This window comes from Anabrus simplex, chromosome 3 (assembly GCF_040414725.1).
Source record: "Anabrus simplex isolate iqAnaSimp1 chromosome 3, ASM4041472v1, whole genome shotgun sequence".
NCBI lineage: Eukaryota > Metazoa > Arthropoda > Insecta > Orthoptera > Tettigoniidae > Anabrus > Anabrus simplex.
This window is the reverse complement of record NC_090267.1, coordinates 196171907-196196962: the sequence shown is the minus strand read 5'-3', so window position 1 is coordinate 196196962 and position 25056 is coordinate 196171907. Positions and strand designations below refer to the sequence as shown.

The 25056-nt window shown below is 42.0% G+C and overlaps 1 protein-coding gene across 1 annotated transcript in view; it reads left to right on the top strand.

Moving 5' to 3' along the window:
• LOC136866141 (acyl-CoA Delta-9 desaturase) overlaps positions 1 to 25056 on the top strand; it is a 180858-nt gene that overhangs the window by 90612 nt on the left and 65190 nt on the right. The window contains exon 3 of the mRNA XM_067142843.2: positions 6385 to 6515. Coding sequence (XP_066998944.1) covers positions 6385 to 6515 — 131 coding nt within the window. The remainder of the gene's footprint in view (positions 1 to 6384; positions 6516 to 25056) is intronic.

The window sequence follows — 25056 nt, the reverse complement described above, 5'->3', positions numbered from 1 at the left end:
GATTGGATTTGAATATGATGATTAATTTCAATATAGCTTTTAACAGCTTTCCCGTCACTTTCGATGTACATCAAGGGTCAGCATTCCCACCACGTCCCTTTATGATCACGTATAGCTTATGGAATGAGTTTCCATGGACCCTCCTTTACGCTGACAATATTATATTCGCAAATACTACCAGACTGGATCTACAACTTCAGGTCCAATCATGGCACGATAGTCTCAGCCAATATGGTCATCGTCTCTCACCTTTTAATTCAGATAGCTCATAGTCTGCAAACGGGTCCCAGCTATCTGCAGGACCGTAGGAGGTACTGTAGATGTTTAAGATCCTCGCCGTTAACTTGATGATCTGTATGGAAAAATAACTTGGACTTGGAGGAAAGTCGCTTCAAATTCTACCGCTGGCCGTTCTTTAAAGGTTTCTTATGGTTTCTCGATTTCAAATTCAGAATATTACGCCTACTGATACGGTGTCCTTCTCCAGCCCAATTTAGTTTCTCCCCTAACATTCTTATTCAAAACAGGTTCACATATACAGTTTACGTTTGTAATAAATGCACTAAGCCGTTGACTCTTAAAAGACTATAACAAAAACAACATCTTCGCTGAGAAATTTCATCAAATTTCAGTATCAAATAATCCTACGTTGTCTCTGTTTTTGTTACCCTGTGCTTCTTAGAATAGAACTTTGCAACGACTTAAGGTAGAAAGTCATATCCTCCTGCCATTATTGAGGGTATAGATAGTAATGTAATACGTGTGAACTGGATTTGAACACATGCCTTTCACTGTCGCCTCGTTGTAAAGCATAATCTACGGTCAACGCTTTCAACGTGTGGAGGAGAACTCTATTGTTGAAGGTAATGATGCTTTCTCCTATTTAATAGGACACCACCTCTAGTAGGACTCAACCTACTCAGTAGAGAAGGTGAACTATGACGTTGCAGAAACAGCTATTGCTTGTACAAGCAATTTTTCTCCCGTTGAAAGTTACCAACTGCTTTCATTAAGAACTTATTAGAAAAAAAAACCACTTTCAGTATTACCCAGATATAATTATTTATGTAGTAACTTGAGTTTTCCAGTAGATCAACAAGTGAATTATTTTCAAATTAATTAATTAACTAGTTAACTGATTAATTAATGAATGATTCAAGCAATAATGGATTATTAATTAAATCTTGTGCTGTAGAAAATTTAAGAATAACAAAACTCATTTAAAATATAAATTAGTAAACGTTTCTTTTGGTAGAAATTTAACGTCACATTAACAAAAAAGAAAAAAAATTGGTGACGGAAGGACTTAAAAGGCTAGAATTGGGAAAGTAGCGGCCATTTTGAGTGGAGCTTCTAAAAGTAGGAAAGATCATAATTTGAAGATTATGTTGGAATTCAAGAGGACAGATTGGGGAAAAATATTCATTTATAGGACGAGGAATAAAGGATTGAAATCAATTATGAAGGGAAATGTTCAATAAATTTCCAGGTTCTGTGAAAATGTTTTAAGAAAAAGCTAGATAAACAAATGATGAGGAGTCTGCCACCTGGGCAACATCCCTTAGTGCAGATCATTGATGATTGTTTGTTTGATTGATTGATTGAAGGTACAGCCCTAGCATTTTTCTGGTGTGAAAATGGGAAACAATGAAAAGGCACCTTCAGGGCTATCGACGGTATGATTGGAACTAACCCTCTCCCGAATGCAAGTTCGCAGCTACGGGACGTGAACTCCGTAGCCAACTCACTCGGTAACATACAAATATTTGTATTAAAGACTGCCTTTCAGCATTTAGCCTGGGCAAGTGATGGAAATTTTTGTCGTAACAGGAAGTACAAGTGGGCAATCGTTCTCTTTTGACACTACTCAGGGAAAAAAAAGGAAGTGGTCAAAGCCTTCGAATAATGAAGGTGTCGGTAAAAGAGGGAGAGTGATGAAGGGCGTGAAAATTATAGACTTTCTACGCCGTCTGAATCGGAAGAGAACATGAATCGACCAAGGAAGGCAGATGAGGAAGATGAAAATGAGGGGGAGCATGGTACAAGTAAATGAAAACAATGTCAGATTTAACTAAGGGCCCCGTGGTCACCAACCCACTCTTATAAGATGGGAGTCCCTGAGGGGTTCCCCTTTTCTCGTTCTTACGAACGGCATAGGATACCATGGAATTACTCTACAGCCCCCTTTCACGTGGGGAAGCGTTAAGTTTGTAACCCCCTGTAAATAGACTAAGCGCTTCCATAATCCTCTTTTTGCAATTAGGTTTGCGGTTTCGTTTAGTTCCACACCTCTTATCTTTACATCATTAAAAACCGAGTCTAATCATCATCGCCTTGTCTTCCTCTGCTTCTCTTACCCTCTATGCTCGAATCCTTTATTCACCTGGGAAACTTATCCTCCACTCATCTACTCGACCCCACTATGGTAGTAGATTCACATAGCTTCCATCCATCGTGTTCATTTTTAACTTTGCCTTTATCACCACGTTCTGTGCGCCTTCCTTCCATTGTCCCAGCCTGTATGCACCAGCAGTCACTGTTGCTACTTTCATGTCGATTACTTCCAAATTATGAACAAAATATTCTAAGTTCACCCAGCTTTTACTCACAACAAGGTTGGTCTCAAAACTCCTCCGAGTTTCGGCTGATAGTTCACATCTTTCTTACAGAATATCTTGATCGCAACTTCAAGCTCATTAGGTGCCTTACTCGCGAGTTAATACATATCCGAAGTATTTATTACTACAAGTAGGTCTACTTATCCACCTGTTCGAGGAATTAAATATAAAATTAATAAAATAGATTGTCTGGATATCCGACTAGATGTTAGGGTATGTATTTTGTGTATGTTGAGTCCACAGCTCGAACGGTGGTAGGATTCCCAACGGCTTCACCGTCAACTGTCGTGGATAGCCACGCCTCTTATCTCACTATGACACCCACGTTCAATATACCTACACCCTGGATTAATGCCATAGTAAGATATGGAGAAGACAGTACGAGGTTTTCTTTGCCAACAGTGAAGAGGAATCAGAGTACTCGGCATACCATTTGAGAGCAAAACAACTTAACACGAACATTTCAACTACAAATACAAAAATATGGCTTTGGAAGGTGAAGAACGAGAGAGAAAGATCTGATTGAGAATACAACATCCATTTTTACACTGAAAAGTATCTTGTTGATTTGTTTATTCGAAAATACATTTCTAGGAAGGGTAAACTGTCTGAGACTAGTTCATATCCACATGTTCGTTAGTATGTTCTACAGAAACGATTAGCATTTCAGTTACCTAAGTTCAGCATGTCCTGTTGCCTAGTAGGCACTGGGTCCTCCAGGGGCACTGATAACTTGTTCCATGCGTGATGGTATCGACGCGTATAGGGCGTATAGTCGTATAGGGGTATAGCCATCAATGCTGCATTCACCTGGTCCCACGGTTCATCTTTGCTTGTTGACACTGGGTCACAGCGCCGCACCCGTCGTTTCACTTTCACCATATCCCACACATTTTCGATTGGCGACAAGTCCGGTGATCGGGCGGGCCAGGGCATCAGTGTGACATCCTGTGATAACAAGAAGGCATGTGTTCGTGCATCAATATGTGGTCGCGCATTGTTCTGCTGAAATACAGCGTCTGGGGCGTCGTGCAGAAAGGGTATGGATATGGATCGCAGGATGTCATTCACGTAGTTCAAACTGGTCACAGTGCCCTGGACACGCACCAAGTGTGATTTGTGGCTGTACCCAATAGCACCCCACACCATAAGGTCTTGAGTTGGCGCTGTATGTCTTGTGCGAATGCAGTTACTGTGATGCCTCTCCCCCTGTCTACGGCGAACCAAAATGCGGCCGTCATTTTCAAACAAACAAAACCTGGATTTGTCCGAAAACACTATCTGATGCCATTCCTGGCCCCAGTGACGTCGTTCCATACACTATTTCAGTCTAGCATGTTTATGCACATTAGTCAGAGGTGGGCGGAGAACTGGATAACGCGCCGGTAACCCAGACCGTAATAAACGGCGACAGACTGTCACTCCTGATAGTGTACGATGTGTTACACTGTTCCACTGTTGCGCCAGAGCCGAGGAGGACTCAGATCTGTCCTGCAATGCAATTCGGATGAGGTGTCGATCTTCTTGGGGGGTGGTCAGGGTGGTGCGACCAGACCCATGTCGTCGTGTTTTACGGCATTTTGTGAACCATTCTGTATACACTCGTTGCGCTGCCGACACACTTCGTCCCACACGGGCAGCAATTCCCGGAACGATGCATCACGTTCTTTCATGCCAATAATGCGCCCTTTTTCAAATTCACTCATTTGACGGTACGATTCTAGCATACGTCTGCGAGGCATCCTGCACGTCTGCTCAAGTCACACTGATCCATTATCTTCGGTTTATAGCGACAACGAGAGCCGCAGGCACATTTTACCAGTCGGTGGTGGTGCACCGATATATCCTTGAACCTGAGGGCCGGCATAGTTCAAATGTTAATCATTTCTTTACAGCATACTTATGCATATGTCCTGTGAATATGAACTTCCTATCTGTAGTCTTTCAATGTGGTTTTTATTAACAAGAATGTATAACTCGTCTTCTTCAGCACTCCTCCTCATTATCTGGCGAATGAAATTTCAGATATATAAGAGTACACAGGGCTATGGTTTTTTAATGGTGAATGACATTTATTCATGTATTTATTTCTGTACTTAACCTAGAGCTAGGTTTTTCGTTCATTGATTATACCGTGTTCTAAAGAAGTTTTTGTGTTGGCTTATAGTACTCGTATTTTCAGGACTGTAGGTAGTAGTCAAAGGAGTATTTAGTTATCACATGTCAAAGTAATTAATTTATTTTCCTACGCATAATCTAATGAAAGGAGTATAATTAAACGTATTTACTAAACACCATACCAACGCAGTGAATAGAACGGGACATTAGACACAACCAAAAGATCAAAAGTTTAAATCTGTTTTGATACGTGGCTTTTTCGCAGCTGTAACGGCAAGCTGTGCAAGCAACGATATGATTAACTTCGGTCAGAGCGCATACTATTCTCTTTTTTCTGTCTGAGCTGGACCGCTGCTCAGTTAGCCGAATTGTGTCCTCCTCTGGTGTCGGCGAATGAACACGCCTCCGCCGAGCCGTCTGCTCGTTGTCGGGTGATTTATTAGCTCGAAACCTACACGGAATACTTCACATAAAATTATATTTCCATTAATTTTACTCTTCTAAGGGAGAGACTCATTTCAAGACGTGTCTCAAGTTTCTGCAAAAATTATTCCAACATTTTACAGTTCTATAAGTGGTTGGAGACGGAATCATAAAATACGCTAATTTTAGGCTGTCTATTGGAGATACACTTATGGTTCCACTAAACTAAAAATAGTATAATTGCCGGTGTTTTCAAGATCTAAAATTGTTTGGGAATGTCAGAATTTTTATGAGTTCATTCTGACTAGGGTTGTACTTTCTTCCGCTGCATAGCCTAGAAACTGAAGGAGGGACCTAAATATACACTCAATCTCACTGAAGTATCTCCAACTACTCGACAGTTGTGCAATAGAGATACAGATACCCAGTTTTATTACCAGTTTTATTATGGGAACCCTAGCCGATAAAACCTCGAATTTTCTCGACAACCCTGACATTATGTTGGGTTTTACAAAGTATTTGGTCGTATACACTACATCGATGTTTGGTACAGAGCCAAACTAGCACACCGTAGCTTCGGGATAGAACACATCTTCATGTCCGGGTAATTGTCCTGACCACTGGATTACTCTAAACGTCATACGACTCTGTTGCCCAAGACACTTGCTAGGAGTCGGGCGCAGATTCGATTTTTTCTTTTGAAAATTGTTTTAAGTCGCACCGACGTAGACAAGTCTTGTGGCGACAATGTGATAGGAAACCACGGAAATTATATTCAGGGCCACTGACGGACTTCACCATCTCACAATACAAGCCCACTGCTACATGATTACAAGGGGTCTCAGGCTGTGTCATAAAATACGATGATGAGCAATAAAGGATGTGTTTTTTGAATGTATAAATTTAATACGTTTCTAAAATTACATTGATTATTTTAAAAACTGTTTTTCTTGCCCTTCTCTACCCGAAAGCTGTAGAAAGATATTTCCAGTATCTCCTGTGATAGCAAATATAAGTAAAAACAGATTATGTCCAACGTTGTTTTGTAAATATCTCAGCATATTCACTGCCTATCCGATCAATAATTTCACCGCGATTGTAGGCACACCTTCGCAGAGTTTGCCGATGGCAAACGCATAGGCGCAGGGCGCTGACAAAGAACTCCCTGTGTCAATGTACTCTATTTACTGTATGTATGTATAATTGCTGGATTATTTCTTTCCAGTTGTTGTATTCAACCTGATGTGTGGTCTGGGAGTGACGGTGGGCGCACATCGTCTCTTCACACATCGATGCTTCAAAGCCAAATGGGGAGTAAGGCTGGCGCTCATAATTCTCCATACAGTTGCAGGACAGGTGAGTCTTCAAACAGATATTCCATTCAACGAAGGTGTACTAATTCCCTTGTTTCACCTATAAGTTATTTCTTCTTGCGTTCCGGCCTTCTAAGGACCACGTTACAATTTCAATTCTTCCTCCTTAGTTGTTCTTTCCTTTTCTTCCATTATTCTTTCCTTGTTTCACTGTGCTTCTTTTTCCTGTCTTCAGTCCACTTTGTGCCTGTTTTCTTGTCCTTCCTCCCTTGGAATCCTTCCATTTGTAAGACTCTTCCTAAAAATCTTTCTTTCCAATAATTCTTCTTATCGTATGTTGTTCCTTTCCAGGTCATTCTTGACTTCTTGAATCCAATGTGGTGGTTGATTTCTTTTCCCAAAGGTACTTGAAGATTCGTTTAGTTAGTCTATTATCATCCATTCTACAAATGAGTCCAAGAAATAGCAATCTCCTTTTTCTTATTGTTTCTATAAGTTATTATTATTATTATTATTATTATTAGGATCAATATCCTGAAGACTAGTTGGATCTCCAACAGTACTACTAACACCTATGGTAAAAAGCGCAAGGAAGGGCCGATTTCCTTTGATGTTGGGCCCCTTAAAACATCAAGCATCATCATCATCAAAAAGCGCAAGCGTCACTGAAGAGCCATACAAGGGATGTGAGGAGTGACGTAGTTTCCCGTTGCATTCCTCGCTGAGTCAGGAGGTAGGGCGTATTCTTACATGTCTGTCATGTCAACTAAAATGTATACACTAACTGATCATACAAGTTATACTTTTACATCATTCATCATACGAACTGTCTACTTAAGTAATAGCGTTGCCAGAATCATTCATACTTCAGTGACCTTCATACTGTGAAAGCCGAAGACGAAACTAAGATGGTCGATATAAGTATCAAATTGTTTTAGTTCATACCAGAAGGCAAAGTACAGTAAGCTCTATATTTTACCAGGTATCGATCTTAGTGTCCGCCTCTGTGGTGTTGTAGTTAGTGAGATTTGCTGCCACCTCCGGAGGCCCTGGTTGGATTCCCGATTTTTCCCAGGACTCAGTGAAGGATCCCATGGCTACCGCCTCGAGGGCAGTGTCCTGGAGCATGATACATTTTGTCTGAGATACAACTTGGAAGGAGGACCAGTACCTCTCCCGGCCTGCCTCACCTGCTAAACTGAACAGGGGCTTTGTGAGGAATGGGAAGATTGGAAGGGATAGGCAAGGGAGAGGGAAGGAAGCGGCCGTGGCCTTAAGTCAGGTACCACCCCGGCATTTGCCTGGAGAAGAAGTGGGAAACCACGGAAAGCCACTTTGAGGATGGCTGAGGTAGGAATCGAACCCCATCTGCTCAGTTGACCTCCTGAGGCTGAGTGGACCCCCTTCCAGACCTCGTGCCACGTTTCAAATTTCGTGGCAGAGCCGAGAATCGAACCCGGACACCCGGGATTGGTAGTTAATCACACTAAACACTACACCACAGAGGTGGACTGTTTTGAATCAAGAAATAAAATGTTACATGTAATTAATCTCATAATAGAACCGTTTTGAGGACAATATATTAAAATTATAAAATCCTTTTAATAACAACCACCTACTCAATACAATACATTACTCATTGAATTATAAAATAATCATGAGGTGTCTTAAATAATGGAACATTGCTTATTGCTTATAGAACCCGATATACGAACCGTAATATATTCTTCAATTCAAATATAGTTAACATTAATCACAATAAATTCTCGAACTCTGGTGTCTATAGGCTTAAATGCACCCATTGTGGATTCTCCTATATCGGACAGACTGGACGTAGCTTTTTGACCAGATACCTTGAACTACAACGCTTCCAAACATAAAAAGTATTCCGCCATGAGCACCCATATGGAAGAGACTGGCCACAGTTTTACTACAATTGAAAAAGACCTTCAAATCTTGAAATACGTCAATAAAAATAAACTTATGGCAGAGTTTGAGAACATTTACATATTCCTAGACCAGCATTTTAACGGAAATCAAAATTTAAATGATACTTCAGAAATTATAAGTCCAATAATCGAGAAAATTCCAGAACTACTCTCTCTTTTCGATATAAATAATAATAACTTTACGAGAATCTTTAATTATACAACTGTTAATAATACAACAACTACTACTCTACTGCCCTGTCATGTGACACCCCCTCCACGAATACCCGACCCGCCCCTCCTCCTCACATGACTCACTCCCCGCCTCTACGTATACATACATACATACAACACTAGAAGCAGCAATAAGGTTACTCGCCAGTTTGCTTCACGCACACTAGTCCCAAGGGTAAGCCTCCTTTTTCAATTTTTTTTTTTTCGTTATAACATAACTTCATTTTTCCTCCCTTTTCTTTCATTCCAGATTTCTAACTCCAATTGTGCCATAATCTGCTCCATCCATCTCTGGATTGCTGGAACTCTCCCTACTTTCAAGATTATAGTTTCTCTTTAACGAGTCCACCATTGGTGTCCTACGTTGTATACGATTAATTTTACTGCTGCGTGTAAATACGGACTAGTTCAACTTGTGTTTCCTTATGGCATTGTGTTTGGCTCTCCTACAGAATTCCTACCTACTGGAGTTCACGTCATATCAACCTTAGTTTCGACGCCATGCGCCTTTTAACTGGTTCAGTTTGACTCGTACTATTCAATAAACTCTATTTCAACTTTTGTTTTTGCTGAATTTAAAGAACTCCATCGTCAATAATTAATCCACGCTTCACGTATTGACATATATTTTAAGGTCCACTATACCTATTTTTTTACTTTAAACCTCATGATTGTTTTAACTTTACAGACTACCATCGTTCAATGTATTCCACTACAAATACTTGCTGTTAATCTGTACATATTGTTACAATTTCAAGTCTAATGTTATCATTTTACTTTTTATTACTCCATTGTCACTCTTTTAACCATTTTTTTATCATTTCAGCACAGGGCCCTGACCTAATTTTTGTAAATTAACGGCTGATGATGTTCGCTATGTCGAACGAAACATGTTCCATTATTTAAGACACCTCATGATTATTTTATAATTCAATGAGTAATGTATTGTATTGAGTAGGTGGTTGTTATTAAAAGGATTTTATAATTTTAATAAAATGTTAACAGTAACATTTCAAACCCATACCGACTGGGTACAGTACTATACTAAGACAGTCCTTATCATGTGGTACGCATATTTTGTGGCCGTGATCCCGATACAGCTTGTTTGATTTTTCAATTTTTATTTATTTTTCCTTCTTAACATCACGTGACGTTGTTGTAACTGTGGAATACGAGAGGGAATACTGGGAAGGCAGAGACCATATCCTTTCACGTACTGCTCCGGACAACCGTCTTCAGGACTCTCGATTAGAATTCTTATAACCAAAATATAAGGGTACTAGGCCTATGTTGCGTTGCTGGAAGGGTAATGTGAGAGCCCATTCGCATAGGCTAGTCCTTGGATCCTCTCTACGGTGGCTGAGATTTGAATTCAGGTCAATGCCTATGGGATTTTTGAAATGAATCACGCCTCTGTGGCTCGGACTTCATATACAACTATAGACCCCGTGTCTGTGATCACGATATCAACATTCACGTTGAACTACAGGTTTGCTTTGTTAAGTGGCTGAAGAGTCTTTGTTTTATAATAACAACCATCACAGTAGAACTTACAGTACCGGGCGAGTTGGCCGTGCGCGTAGAGGCGCGCGGCTGTGAGCTTTCATCCGGGAGATAGTAGGTTCGAATCCCACTATCGGCAGCCCTGAAAATGGTTTTCCGTGGTTTCCCATTTTCACACCAGGCAAATGCTGGGGCTGTACCTTGATCAAGGCCACGGCCGCTTCCTTCCAACTCCTAGGCCTTTCCTATCCCATCGTCGCCATAAGACCTATCTGTGTCGGTGCGACGTAAAGCCCATAGCAAAAAAAAAAAAAAAGAACTTACAGTACCGGGCGAGTTGGCCGTGTAGTTAGGAGCTCGCAGCTGTGAGCTTGCATCCGGGGGATAGTGGGTTCGAACCCCACTGTCAGTAGTCCTGAAGAACGTTTTCTGTGGTTTACCATTTTCACACCAGGCAAATGCTGGGGCTGTACCTTAATTAAGGCCACGGCCGCTTCCTTCCCATTCCTAGGCCTTTCCTCTCCCATCGTCGCCATAAAACCTATCTGTGTCGGTGCGACGTAAAACAAATATCAAAATTTTCAGTGAGATTCAAACATTGATCTAGATCATTTCCACCTTCTCTGTCGTTATGTCCAACTCTTTTGGCATAGAATAGTAGGTACACATCTCTTCCCTACTTGTCCAAACAGACAGTAGATTTTTTTTTTTTTTTTTTGCTAGGGGCTTTACGTCGCATCGACACAGATAGGTCTTATGGCGACGATGGGATAGGAAAGGCCTAGGAGTTGGAAGGAAGCGGCCGTGGCCTTAATTAAGGTACAGCCCCAGCATTTGCCTGGTGTGAAAATGGGAAACCACGGAAAACCATCTTCAGGGCTGCCGATAGTGGGATTCGAACCTACTATCTCCCGGATGCAAGCTCACAGCCGCGCGCCTCTACGCGCACGGCCAACTCGCCCGGTAGACAGTAGATTTGTGAATGAATATTGAGACGAACACTTCTCCTTTAATCAGATCATTAGTGTACGTTGTGCGATGTTTACTACTTCTACAGGATTTTTGCGATCTTTTCCAAGTAATAGCTTTTCGTAAATTGAACTATCCATGACCTAAATAAAACTCGTAACTAGTAAATGAATCATGGGTCGAGTTGCTTGTATTTGAACGGGAACTGGCGGAGAAAGCTGAGTAAGACCTTGAATGTGCGATTCCCTAGTTCACCTCGTTACGTGGTCACGGTCAAGGCGAGCAAGACGCGGTAGTACGGTACAGTTCGTGGGCTCGTCACGCCTGCGAGCGTATTGTTTTTGCCCTGACCTTCCAGATGACCGGAAGGCCGTGTCTCTCACACCGCCAGTTATACCAAGGATACAGCTAAATGTTACTTCGTCGCCATAAGACATATCTGTGTCGGTGCGACGTAAAACAAATAGCAAAAAAAAAAAAAAAAAATAAAAAAAAAAAATAAAAAAAAAAAAAAAATTACTTCATTCCCGCTCTTAACTGCTATGTTGTCCGCCTCTGTGGTGTAGTGGTTAGCGTAATTAGCTGCCATCCCCGGAGGTCCGGGTTCGATTCCCGGCTCTGCCACGACATTTGAAAAGTGGTACAAGGGCTGGAACGGAGTCCACTCAGCCTCGGGAGGTCAACCTCAGCCATCCTGGAAGTGCTTTTCCGTGGTTTCCCACATCTCCTCCAGGCAAATGCCGGGATGGCACCTAACTTAAGGCCACGACCGCTTCCTTACCTCTTCCTTGCCTGTCCCACCCAATCTTCCCATCCCTCCACAAGGCCCCTGTTCAGCATAGCAGGTGAGGCCGCCTGGGCGAGGTACTGATCATTCTCTCCAGTTGTATCCCCGACCCAAAGTCTGAATCTCCAGGACGCTGCCCTTGAGTCCGAGGGAAAACCCGACCCTGGAGGCTAAACAGATTAAGAAGAAGAAGAAGAACTGCTAGGTTTATTTTTATCTTCCCTAGAGCGAATTCACAGAATCCACATGTTAAATTGAGCTCTAAGAATAATTTCACTTCAACCCTGTGGGTTGGGGTGGTAAAATGCATCCACGGTATCTCCTGCCTATCGTAAGAGGTGACTAAAAGGGATTGCCAGGGATTGTGAACTATGAAACGTTGGTTGGTGACCGGGTCCCGTAGCTGAATCTGGCATCGCTTACATTTATAACAGTCTCCTCACTAACGTTTTTCCTATCTGACCTCGCTTGCCTCTTCTGTCCCCGACAGTTTGCGAGACCTCGGCAGTCCATCCTTTCCCCGCCCTTCGTCTCTCTTGCATTTCTTTTGCTAATAACTTCATCCAAATGTCAGGCCGCTTCATTTATCCCTTGTCCGGCTCCGTGGCTAACTGGTTAGCGAGCTGGCCTTTGGTCGTAGTGGTACCGGGTTCGATTCCCGGCAGAGTCGGGAAATTTTACGATCATTGGTTAATTTCGCTGGCACAGGGGCTGGGTGTATGCGTCGTCTTCATAATAACTTTATCCTCATCACGACGTGCAGGTCGCCTACGGGAGTCAAATCAAAAGACCTGCACCTGGCGAGCCGAACATGTCCTCGGACACTCTCAGCACTAAAAGCCATACGCCATTTCATTATTAATCCCTTCTGATTAGTGTTAAGAGGGGATGGTTGCCACCTTAAATCAATAATCGTCATCATAACCCTCAACTCTTATTTACAAGCGGCTCGTTTCAAGAATTGTAAAACCTTCCTTGAACCCAAATGCATTCTTATTTAGATGAACTTACATTACCTCGGTAATGGGCAAGAAGCGCTCGAAACCTGACACTATAATAATAATAATAATAATAATAATAATAATAATAATAATAATAATAATAATAATAATAATAATAATAATAATAATAATAATAATACAGTAATAATAATAATAATTGTAATAATAATCATAATAAAATAAACACCCAGCGAATTGGGCGTGCGGTTAGGGGCGCGCGGTTTTGAGCTTGCATTCGGGAGATAGTGGGTCCGAACCCCACTGTTGGAAGCCGTAAAGATGGTTTTCCGTGGTTTCCCATTTTCACAACAAGCAAATTCTTGGGATGTACATTAGTTAAGGTCATTGTCGCTTCCTTCCCACTCCTAGCCCTTTCATATCCCATCGTCGCCATAAAACCTATCTGTGTCTGTGTGACATAAAGCAACTTGTAATAAAAATGACAATAATAATCATCGTCATTATCAAAGTTTGTGATAGCAGAGTGACATGGTCACTAACTTCTCACTAAGAAAGCCGAGGATCGATGACCGACAATACACGTAGATCTTTGAATGAAATTCACGTTCCTATTGTACGGATTCCATTTGAAACTGGAAGTCGTGTGGCTATGATCATATCAGCTCTCCAGTGTGGGAGTGTGAAGGAGGTGAATGTAAAAATAATCAAAGCGACCGGTATTGCTCGGGGTTGCAGAAATGAATAGTGACACTCCAGATATCGTTCAATTTCAGCCTCCATCGGCATGAGGGTGACAAGGAGTGGGAATGAAAATGCCCAAAATAACCGAGATCATGGATGTATGTGTGTATGTTCCAGCATAACTTTCAACCAAACTTGGTAGACCCTACATATATTACTATCTGGAAAAATTACTGAGGGGACAAGACACTCCTAGCACCATTAGGGGTAGGGGTGGGGGTGTACATGTAAAAATAATCGAACGACCAATATTAGTGTCGAATCCCTAGTTTTCGGTGTGCCGAGATGAATTGTGACACTCTGGATGCCGTTTAAGTCGAGGTTCAGCCCCCATCGTCATAGGAGTGAAAAGGAGTGAAAAATACATTTCTAACATGACTGACATTTGTGTTCAGTCACCAGTTTTGGGGTCCCTAGGCTGATTGGTGACAGTCCGAGTGACAGACGGAATCGTGTACACCATATCTATAGCGCGAGGCGAAAATGTATAGCCGACAGGTAAGCCTATTACTTACTTTTATTATTTTTTGAAAAGATCACCTACTTCCCAGGCAATCTGGCTGCCACAAGGACGAAGTTTAACGTGACACAAAATAATTTAAAACTCTAAAACTACACAACATTCATTATGAAGTATCCCGCGCCGGGTAGGCCTACTAGATACAGTTTTAAATACGATTTGATAAGGATAATTTTCTTCACTGCTTCCTTCGATTTATCTACAATAATGTAGTTTGTGAAACATCAGTATCTGCATCTGAAGCTCCTTCCATAATGATTACATCTATCGATTGTTGGAAATTCTCTAATCATGTCATACTTACCCACATCGCACCTCATGGCCAGAGAGAGAGGGCATTACCCTCTAGGTGGCCCGCTTTACCCCTTTGGGGTGGATAATTAAATTTTATTATTATTATTATTATTATTATTATTATTATTATTATTATTATTATTATTATTATTATTAGTAATTATGGGTCCTGAACAAAGCATACTGAGCTATTCAATTATAGTTTAATATTCAACACAGTACGAAATAAGATATTGTACGTTATATGGACCAAAATGTTTCACGCATTCGTTTCGAAATTCTGAATAATCTCAACTCATACGCTAAATCTCATTTTCGGCCCTTGTAAAGTATATAACTATGGTATTACAGTTTTCGAATACGCTGAGTATCGTATTTTACCGCAGGAGTTCTTTTGTGTACCAGCAAGCAACCGACACGAGGCTGGTGTAATTGAGCCCTTTCAAATACCATTGGTTTGGACCGGCGTCGAGGAAAAGGACATATTTACTCTTAGTAATGTATCTTATTAGGAGTGCTTTGGTTAATTAAAAATAATTCGGCTTAGAATATGGCAAGAAATAAATGTCCTATTTCGAAATATGAGCTCATATTTCGTACGACATTGAAAGAAGTATTTTAAATGTCTTCTATTTTTTCGAGGCTCTTGATTTCCTAATCATAGCCACAGGTTCTTCAGTTTTTGTGGAAAAATGAAATGGCGTATGGCTTTTAGTGCCGGAAGTGTCCGAGGACATGTTCGGCTCGCCAGGTGCAGGTCTTTCTATTTGACTCCTGTAGGCGACCTGCGCGTCGTGATGAGGATGAAATGAAGACGACACATACACCCAGCCCCCGTGTCGGCGAAATTAACCAATTATGGTTAAAATTCCCGACGCTGCCGGAATCGAACCCGGGACACCTGCGACCAAAGGCCAGCACGCTAACCATTTAGCCATGGAGCCGGGCAGTTTTTGTGGAGTCCTAACAACATGGACGTGATTTTCCACATCCAAAATCTCACATAAAATGACCGGGATTCGAAGTGCGGTCATCTTAGTGAGAACCTAGTGGACAGTAGCTGTTCCAGTGAAATAGGCCTAGTTTATATGTGAGGTATAATAATTATTTTCGTATCTATCACTTAGTCCTCTTTCCCGATACGGGATCGGGGTTAAGGTGAGATGAAACTCTATGGCATGGTTCTACAGCCGGATGCCCTTCCTTTCAGCAATCTCAGTAGAAAAGTTAACGAAGATGAAATGAATGATGGTGAATGAAACTGGGTAGAGGAGATGGGCGTAATCGGCTGTGGCCCATGAATAGCAACTGCCCCGGCCTTAGCCTGGAAGTGAAAACAGGAAAGAAAAGAAAACCTTTATCAGGACAGCCGACGGTGGTGTTCGAACCCACTCATCCCCCGAACGCACAGCTTGGCTCTATAGCTGCAGTGTGGCCACTCCGTTCTGTGTGTAAGGTATAACTATGACGCTCGGAAAATAGTCGACGTTATCATATGAAATAATTAATTTAATAACTGATTAGCTTTAAAAGTTATACCGAGTTGTTGGTCATAACCGAAATGTTCGCTTTAGAAGAGCGTTAATGTGTTATTGAAAACTAAAGGTGTCCTCGATAGTACAGTATGTTATTGGTGTCGCTGTTTGACCTACATAAACTAACAGTACTTGTTCGCTCGGCTCGCAGGCGTAGAAAAGGAAATAGGTGCAGCACGTTTTGAAACTTTCCTTCCTAGAAGACATGGTAATATGACAAGATAAATAACATCTTTCATTAAAGTGACAGTAATTCTAATTAAAATCCTCGACCTATCTCTCAATATTTAAGATGGTAGGTAATTAACGATGGTGTAAAACCCTAGTGACATATATCCCGAGGGAAACATGTTTGTTGAATCTACACAATGCGAGCCTGTCTCTTACGCGGAGATCCTTGGTTCCTGGGTTCGATTCCGTGTCAGGTCAGGGGTCCTTTACTGGACCTGAGTGCTTCTTCGAGGTCCACTCAACCTACGTAAGAACATTTGAGGAGCTTTCTGGGTGTGAAATAGCAGCCCCGGTTTAGGAAACCAAGAATAAAGGCCGAGAGAATTCGCCTCGAAAACCACGTGTAATCTCGTAATCTGCAGGCACATGGGCTGAGCAGCAGTCGGTTACTCGGCCAAGTGTCCATCAGGGTTATATTGCCATGCGGTTCCCTTCCCCTCTGAGGATGAGGGCGGAAAAATTAAGCATGGTATCTTCTGCCTATCGTAGCCTAAGGCAAGCCATTTCAGCTTAGCGTTTGGGGGTTGACGCAGCCTTGTGTTTATCAAAAAAAGCTGGGACGTCGAACGTATCTCCAGGTGGCAGCTTTTGATCCCAAAACATCGCCCGCCCTAGTGATAATGAGGGTTGCGAGTCGGCTATTTCCCCTGGACACAAGACGCGCGTTCGGCCTCTGGATACTGTGGTTCAAATCCCGGTCACTCCATGTGAGATTTGTGCTGGACAAAGCGGAGGCGGGACAGGTTTTTTTCCGGGTACTCCGGTTTTCTCTGTCATCTTTCATTCCAGCAACACTCTCCATTCTCATTTCATAGCATCTATCAACCATTAATAAATCACTTTGGGAGTGGCGACCCCATCGTACTAATAGCCTATTTCTGCTTCATTCATTCCATCCCTGACCCGGTCAAAGACTGGAAAACAGGTTGTAGGTTTTCATTCACAAGACGCGCGTGTCGTTTAAAAGGCAAGTCAGCATTGTCAAGAGCAAGGTTGTCATATTTTGCGTCAATTATTTAAACAGGTTAGCGTTTAATTTGTTCTAAAGACAAACCGATATCGCGGAATATTTAGTTTCGAGCATAGCACGTGCGGTGGTCGCAGATGTTACAAGGAAAGAAAGAAAAACAGAAGGAATTGGCAAATAAACTCGACGAAGAAATTTCATACAGCCGTAAATGATCGCCATGAGCTATTTTATATACAAATAGCAGGTCTTCCTAAATGCTATGCTTGAATTCATGTCAAAGTAAAACCATTAAAATATTACTTTTATGCAGCTAATATCAGTGCCTCGCTTTCAGGAAAGAAAGAAAAAGTAAAAACATGAACTATGGAGTGGGATAATAATAATAATAATAATAATAATAATAATAATAATAATAATAATAATAATAATAATAATAATAATAATAATGTCCGCCTTTGTGGTGTAGTGTTAGTGTGATTAGCTGCACCCCTGGAGGCCCAGGTTCGATTCCCGTCTCTGCCACGAAATTTGAAAAGTGGTACGAGGGCTGGAACAGGGTCCACTCAGCCTCGGGAGGTCAACTGAGTAGAGGGGGGTTCGATTCCCTCCTCAGCCATCCTGGAAGTGGTTTTCCGTGGTTTCCCACTTTTCCTCCAGGCAAATGCCGAAATGGTACCTAACTTAAGGCCACGGCCGCTTCCTTCCCTCTTCCTTGTCTATCCCTTCCAAACTTCCCATCCCTCCACAAGGCCCCTGTTCAGCATAGCTGTTGAGGCAGCCTGGGCGAGGTACTGGTCATCCTCCCCAGTTGTATCCCCCGACCCAGAGTCTGAAACTCCAGGACACTGCCCTTGTGGCGGTAGAGGTGGGATCCCTCGCTGAATCGAGGGAGAAACCGACCCCGGAGGGTAAACAGATTAAAAAAGAAGAAGAATAGTAATAATAATAACAACATAACCCTTGCCTACGATGTTCTTCGTAACGTATTCGTATGCGTTACATGCCAGCCGTTGAATTCGCTTACTTAAAGTATTAGTCTCCTTTATTTTCTTCGAAGAACTACTACTACTTGGCTGAGTACCACTCGTGGGCACGGAACCAGTACTATTTGGTCGAGTATCACTGCTATTGGTGCTCGAATGAGGATCGCTTGTGTGCACTGGCAGATTTAATTCAGTATCTTCTGGTGCGTTAATATCCAGGTTTCATTCCCGCGGCCTCCACATTATTGCATGAAGCTAAGTGCAAAGCAATACACTTCACATATATTAATACCTATACCTACTGCTGACCTTCACTACTCTCGCTATGGCTGTGGCGATGAATCCGTTTACCTTCCAGCGTTGGTTTTTCTCTCGGTGTCAGCGAAGGATCCCACCTTCACTGCCTCAAGGCCAGTGTCCTGGAGCGTGAGACTTTGGGTCGGGGACACAAGTGGGATGGAAGACTAGTACCGCGTTAAGGCAGTCTCACCTGCTATGCTTAACAGGGGCCTCATGGAACGATCGGAAGGGATAGACAAAGAAAAGATAAGATTCTTTATTACTGTCCAGAAAGGTTTCTCTGCTGCTTGACCTAGCCTTTCCAAGCTACAGCTATTTGTTTCGCTCTGTTTCTTTCATCTACGTCCAATTCGCTGTCTGTATCAGCCCTTGTTTGGAGCCATTTCTGATAAGCCTTCTTTTTAAGTTTACAAGCTGCTCTCACTTAATCATTCCACCAAGAAGTTCGCTTTTCCGCTTCTTTACACACAGTTGTTCTTAGGCATTGCCTTGCTGTTTCTACCACAGCATCCCTGTATGCCACCCATTCTCTTTCTATATCCTGAACCTGCTTACTGTCCACTTTTCGGAACTTCTCACTAATCATATCCATGTACTTCTGTCTAATTTCCGCGTTTTGGAGATTTTCTACCATTATTCGTTTGCAGACAGATTTCACTTTCTCTATCTTAGGCCCAGAAATACTTAGTTCACTACATCATCTGTATAATCGAATAATCCCCGAAAAACCCGTACATTCCTAACAGATTTCCTGAATTCGAAGTCAGTTAAGATATAGTCTATTATGGATCTGGTACCCCTACCCTCCATGTGTAGCGGTGAATTGACTTATGGTCGAAGAATATATTCGTAACTGCTAAAGTCATACTCGCACAGAAGTCCAGCAAATGCTTCCCATTCCCATTTACCAATCACCCTTTTGTATCTTTCAGTTCTATTTCCAACTCTCGCATTGAAATCACCCATTAGCGCTATTCTATCCTTGCTGTTGATCCTGACTACTATGTCACTCAATGCTTCATAAAACTTGTGAATTTCATCCTCATCTGCACCGTCACATGGTGAATACAATGAGACACTTCTCGTCTTAATTCCTCCAACTACCAAAGCTTCCCACATCATTCGCTCATTTACGTAGCCTACCTAACAGAAACTATGTTGCGTGCAATAGTATCCATGATGAACAACCCTACCCCAGACTCTGCCCTTCACTTTTTAACACCCGTTAAGTACACTTTACAATCTCTTCTCTCTTCCTCGTCATTTCCCATTACCCGAATATCACTTACTCCTAGCACATCCAGAAACATCCTCTTTACTGACTCAGCCAGTTCTACCATCTTTCTTTTTTGCTAGTGGCTTTACGTCCCACCGACACAGAAAGGTCTTGTGGCGACGATTTGATAGGATAGGCCTAGGAGTGGGAAGGAAGCAGCCGTGGCCTTAATTTAGGAACAGCCCCAGCATTTTCCTGGTGTGAAAATGGGAAAATACGGAAAACCACCTTTAGGGCTGCTGACAGTGGGGTTCGAACCCACTATCTCTCTGATGCAAGCTCATAGCTGCGCGCCCCTAACCGCACGGCCAACTTGTCTGGACCATCAAATTCCATTTCGTTCGCCAAGTTGTTTCCAAGGAGTCCCTCGCCTGTCATATGAGAGTGGGACACCGTTACTCCCATGGGTCCGAGGCTTACTTAAAAGTTTCTGAGCTCGGTAAATTCATGAAGCAGGATGTTACCCTACTTACACCAAGTGAGGATCTCTTCTCTAACCGGTTAGGACCCACCGATGTATTGTATAGTCCTAGCCGCCTCAGCACAAGGAGGGCCATAACTCCGAATATGTCCGAGATGCCCATTCCCGTTCCGAAGCAACTGATATCCGGACTATCAGGACCACTTACTAGGCCACTCATTTTTCTGCAAATTTTGAGCAGGCTCTAGTCAAATTTCCAAGGGGAAGGAATGAGAGTAAAACTAGGTCACGTTTGTCCAATGTTGCTTTGGAATTAGGGTGGAAGATGTCATCCTAAATTCAGGAAGAAGGGCAGTTTTATTTCGTACTATTATTTTCTTAAAGGCTGATTTTCATAATTCTTGGCTGTTCTTCCTATGTCATAGAATGCGTCGTCCACTCACCTCACTCTCCTCCGTCTCTTTCCCACACACTTTCTATCACTGCCTTTCGGACCTCGCTCTCAGTCCTGACAGCTCGGGCCTGCTCTCTGGTAATGGTCTGGGCTGAGGGGTAAACTTGGGAACATAGGTCGGGTATTACTTGGCCCCTTGCTGAGTCTGACATTGTTTCCACTTACTTTCACCAGGATCCTCACTTTCAACTTTCCTATCCGACTTCCCTTGTGCGATTCCCCTGTGGGTGGGGGCGGTAGAATACATCCAGAGTATCCCCTGCCTATCGTACGAGGAGACTAAAAGGAGCCCCATGGACTCTTAACTTGGGAGTGTGAGTTGGCGACCACGGATCCCTTAGCTGAGTCCTGGCAATGCTTCCACTTAATTTTACCAGGCTCTTCACTTTCATCTATCCTATCCGATCTCCCTTGGTCAACTCTTGTTCTTTTCTGACCCCTACTCTATTAGAGCATTCGAGGCCTACGGAGTCTTTCATTTTCACGCCCTTGGTGGCCCTTTTCTTCCTTTGGGCTATAGTTTCGTTTTTCGAAGTGTCAGACACTTTTCTCTGATTACTGTTAATAAAGAGTGGCTACCAAATTGTACTTTCTTTGAAAAAACTACCACCACCACCTTCCCTTAGGCAGAGAGTCTTTCATTTGCATGCCTTTACGGCTCTGTCTTTCTGGGTCGGACCTTTTCAACTTTTCGTCTGATGAGTGTTAAGAAAAGATGGTTACCCAGTTTTACTTCTTCTTAATTGCGTTCAAAATGATGGCTATTAGACACAATGTATGCTACCACTCCTTCAAGCAAAGATCGCTGCACATGACGTAGCACTTTAGGATAAATATCCGTACTGGCTGTTCCGATACGGCGTTTCATGTCGTCCGGTGTGGACGGTATATCCTTCCAGATAATAAAATATAGTTTAGTACTCCCTTGGTTGAAGTGGAAGAAGATGTAAACAGTGGACCCAGTATAATAATATGGAAATTAGCACGATCCACGAGGACTGTAGCCTCGTGTTCTACAGGAGATCTAAAATAGACATCACGAAACTGACAAAGAAATATTTACAATTAAGTATGCTGAATGGACACAATCTTTCTGACAGCTTGACGATTGAGCTAAGAAAGTAATAACCCAGATGGCGGTGCCTAGAGCTCTGGCGAAATGATCAACCTCCTTTCGTTATCCTAATTTAGTGGCAATGACAGTGCATTTGTTTGAAGGACCAGATAAAGTAACGGAACCAGTCACAGAGAACTCCCAAGAACGTAGACGATAATGATTATTTACGATGCGTTAAAGAGAACAAATTTACATTTGAGAGTTCAGGTTTAACATAAATCAGTATATAAATATAAATGTATCAACCACTTGTGGAGGAGATTTATATCCGTACAGTGTATAAAATAAGTTTTATGTGCTTGTAATTCTGAGTGTGCATCCAGTTCTTACTATCATCTGACCCCACAGAGCAGAAAAAAAGATTGTCCAGTTTTTCCTGTCTCTTAGAATTAAGTCAGTTTGATTTTGCAGTGAATATACTGCTGTCCTTGGTTTATTCAGTAATTTCAAAATTACTGTAAGGAGAATGTTAGAAGAATCGAACATACAGGACAGGTAAATGAAGGACTGTATATGAACTCATTACCAGGAAGAAATAAAGAACGAAAGAAAAATAAAATAGAAACGGAAAATGGCATTTATGATAGATAACTGGAGAAGATCGTAGAATACCAATATAGTTGGTCCGTTATTGGACATTATATACATTTTTCAGTTAACTCATTCCTGGTTGCCAGCGATTCGCCCTACTGTGCTAAGTTGGGCTCACCAGTGGGTAAATAGCACACCTACCAAGACGCATGGCTAGTGCATACCGTGCACTATGAGAGACTTTGTCTCATTTTCAAATTTATAATGTCCAATGACGGACCAACTATATTGGTGTTATAAATTTACTCATTTGGAACAAATATTAAAGGTTCCCTATGGAAATCGACATCTTGGAGATCGTAGATGCTAGCATGACTGAAGTCTAGAGCAAGGGTTAACATTTTTTTTTTTTTTTTGCTAGTTGCTTTACGTCGCACCGACACAGATAGGTCTTACGGCGACGATGGGACAGGGAAGGGCTAGGAGTGGGAAGGAAGCGGCCGTGGCCTTAATTAAGGTACATCCCCAGCATTGGCTTGGTGTGAAAATAGGAAACCACGGAAAACCATTTTCAGGGCTGCCGACAGTGGGGTTCGAACCTACTATCTCCCGAATACTGGATACTGGCCGCACTTAAGCGACTGCAGCTATCGAGCTCGGTGGTTAACATTTAACGCTACATTTTACCGTGAGTACACCTAAACAAGATTAATCATTTTTGTAGCGGGGGCATGTTCACTGAGTGATATCGTTACTGACAGCCGCAGTTCGAATGTCAGTCAATGCATGTAGGATTTTTGAAATTAAAAATTAAGTCCCCATGGCTTGGATTATAAGTTAAACTATCAATGTAAGTCGAATTTTTGGAACGGAATGTCACGTCCCTGTAGTTTTAATTCCGTGTTAAACTGGAGGTGTAATTCGGTGATCACCATCTCAACAGTCACGTAAAACTACAAGCTTGATTCCTATTATTTCGTCACTTTTTAGTTGCACGACGCACGCTTTTGAGCCAATCTTGCGTGAACAGAGCTGGTAGTTAACTTAAGACGAATTTGCTTTATGGACTACTTCTCTGACAACTTTCCCTTACAGGTGAAATATTCGGGTTGTACCATACAGATTTGAATGAAATTTGGGTGAATGATCAATTAATATTATCTTATTTTTAATGGTAATAATCATTTTACTGTAAAATCAATGGCAGTTTGTCCACCTCTATTGCGTAAACTCCACTATTAGCTACCATCCTCGAAGGCCCCCGTTCAATTCCCGGTATTATCAGTGATTTATGAATGGTAGGAGGGCTGCAACCCACCTCGAGTTTAAAAATGGTATTACAATAAATTGCTGAAAAATGTCTGGATGATTTGGAGTAGTTAGTTGATGACGTAGAGTGAATTTTTTGTATCCACTTTAGAAATATACTGTTTAAAGCTATATTATGCTTTGTACCGAAAATGAGATTTTGCCAATACGAACAGAATTTCACAAACTTATCTTACCAACACGTACAGTGTCCGACTCCTTAGCTTAACGATCAACGTTGAGGCCTGCGATTTAGAGGGTCAAGCGTTCGATTCCCGGCCAGGTTGGGTATTTTACTCGTGTCTCATACAGTATATCTTCTGGATCGGGGGCTCGGTATTTGTGTTTGTCCTAACATTCCTCTCTTCATATTCAGACAACACAGAACATTACAAACCACCACAAAACACGCAATAATGATTACATTCCTCCATACCGGGTTAGCGTCAGGAAGGGCATCTGGCTGTAAAACAAGACTAAATTCACATGTGCGAAATAGTTCGCACCCACGACTGCATAAGAAGGGGGAAAAGTGGTAGTAGAAGAAGAAGAGGAGAAGATTTTACTAGCACGTACAGTAAATGAATATATCAAATATTAGGGTTTTAATACTTCTGAATCGTTTATAATGGAAGCCAAAATATAATGTAATACGAAATCTTGGTCATCTATGTAATGCCGGCAGGAGTGCAGGAACTGATCACCCTGCCAAGTCTCATTGCAATTGATGCCCGCGATGTACCAAGTTCCATTTAAAATATTTTGCAGCTGAATGGCTATAAGCGTTAAGTTTATGGCGTCTTAATTGATCATCCTGCCAACTGTCATTGCAATAGGTCAGGTCGAATCCAAACAGTATCTTTATTAGCACGTTTCTGTATCCAGTAGATGGATTAAGTTTATCAGTATTTAGTAATTCTGTTCGGTACGTAATACCATGTACACATATGCACATCACAGTATTATAACATCAGTGTAATTTTGAAGGACATAGGGCCCTAAAACATGATATTTATACAGTACAAATTTTTCCCCAAGAACAGAGTTGAAGATGTGGATAAAATTTCGCACAAAATATGGCATTCGATGGATCAATTAATTTTTGAAAGTTACAGTATTTCAAATGTTGTCACTAACTCATTTAAAAGATATAATATACCAGCTTGGTGCAGTCCTTGCATGGGAAGATCCTCTGGCGAGGGTAGGGGGCATCTGCCGTGTATGGGAAACTGTGTATTATTGTGGTGTGTGAGGCATGTGAGCTGCAGGGATGTTGGGGACACCTATTCCCAGAGCTAGGGAAATTATTAACCATTTAAGGTTAAAATCTCAGACTTGACCGGGAATCGAACACGGAGCTGCCTGAACAGAAGGCGACTAAGTTGACCACTCAGCCAAGGAACCGGATGACAAGAGATAAATTCAATTGACAGAATCTGTTAATACGTCATATAACCATGCCTACATATTATGTAGTAAGTTTTTTGTCTCGATACCAGGCTGAGTGGCTCAGACGGTTA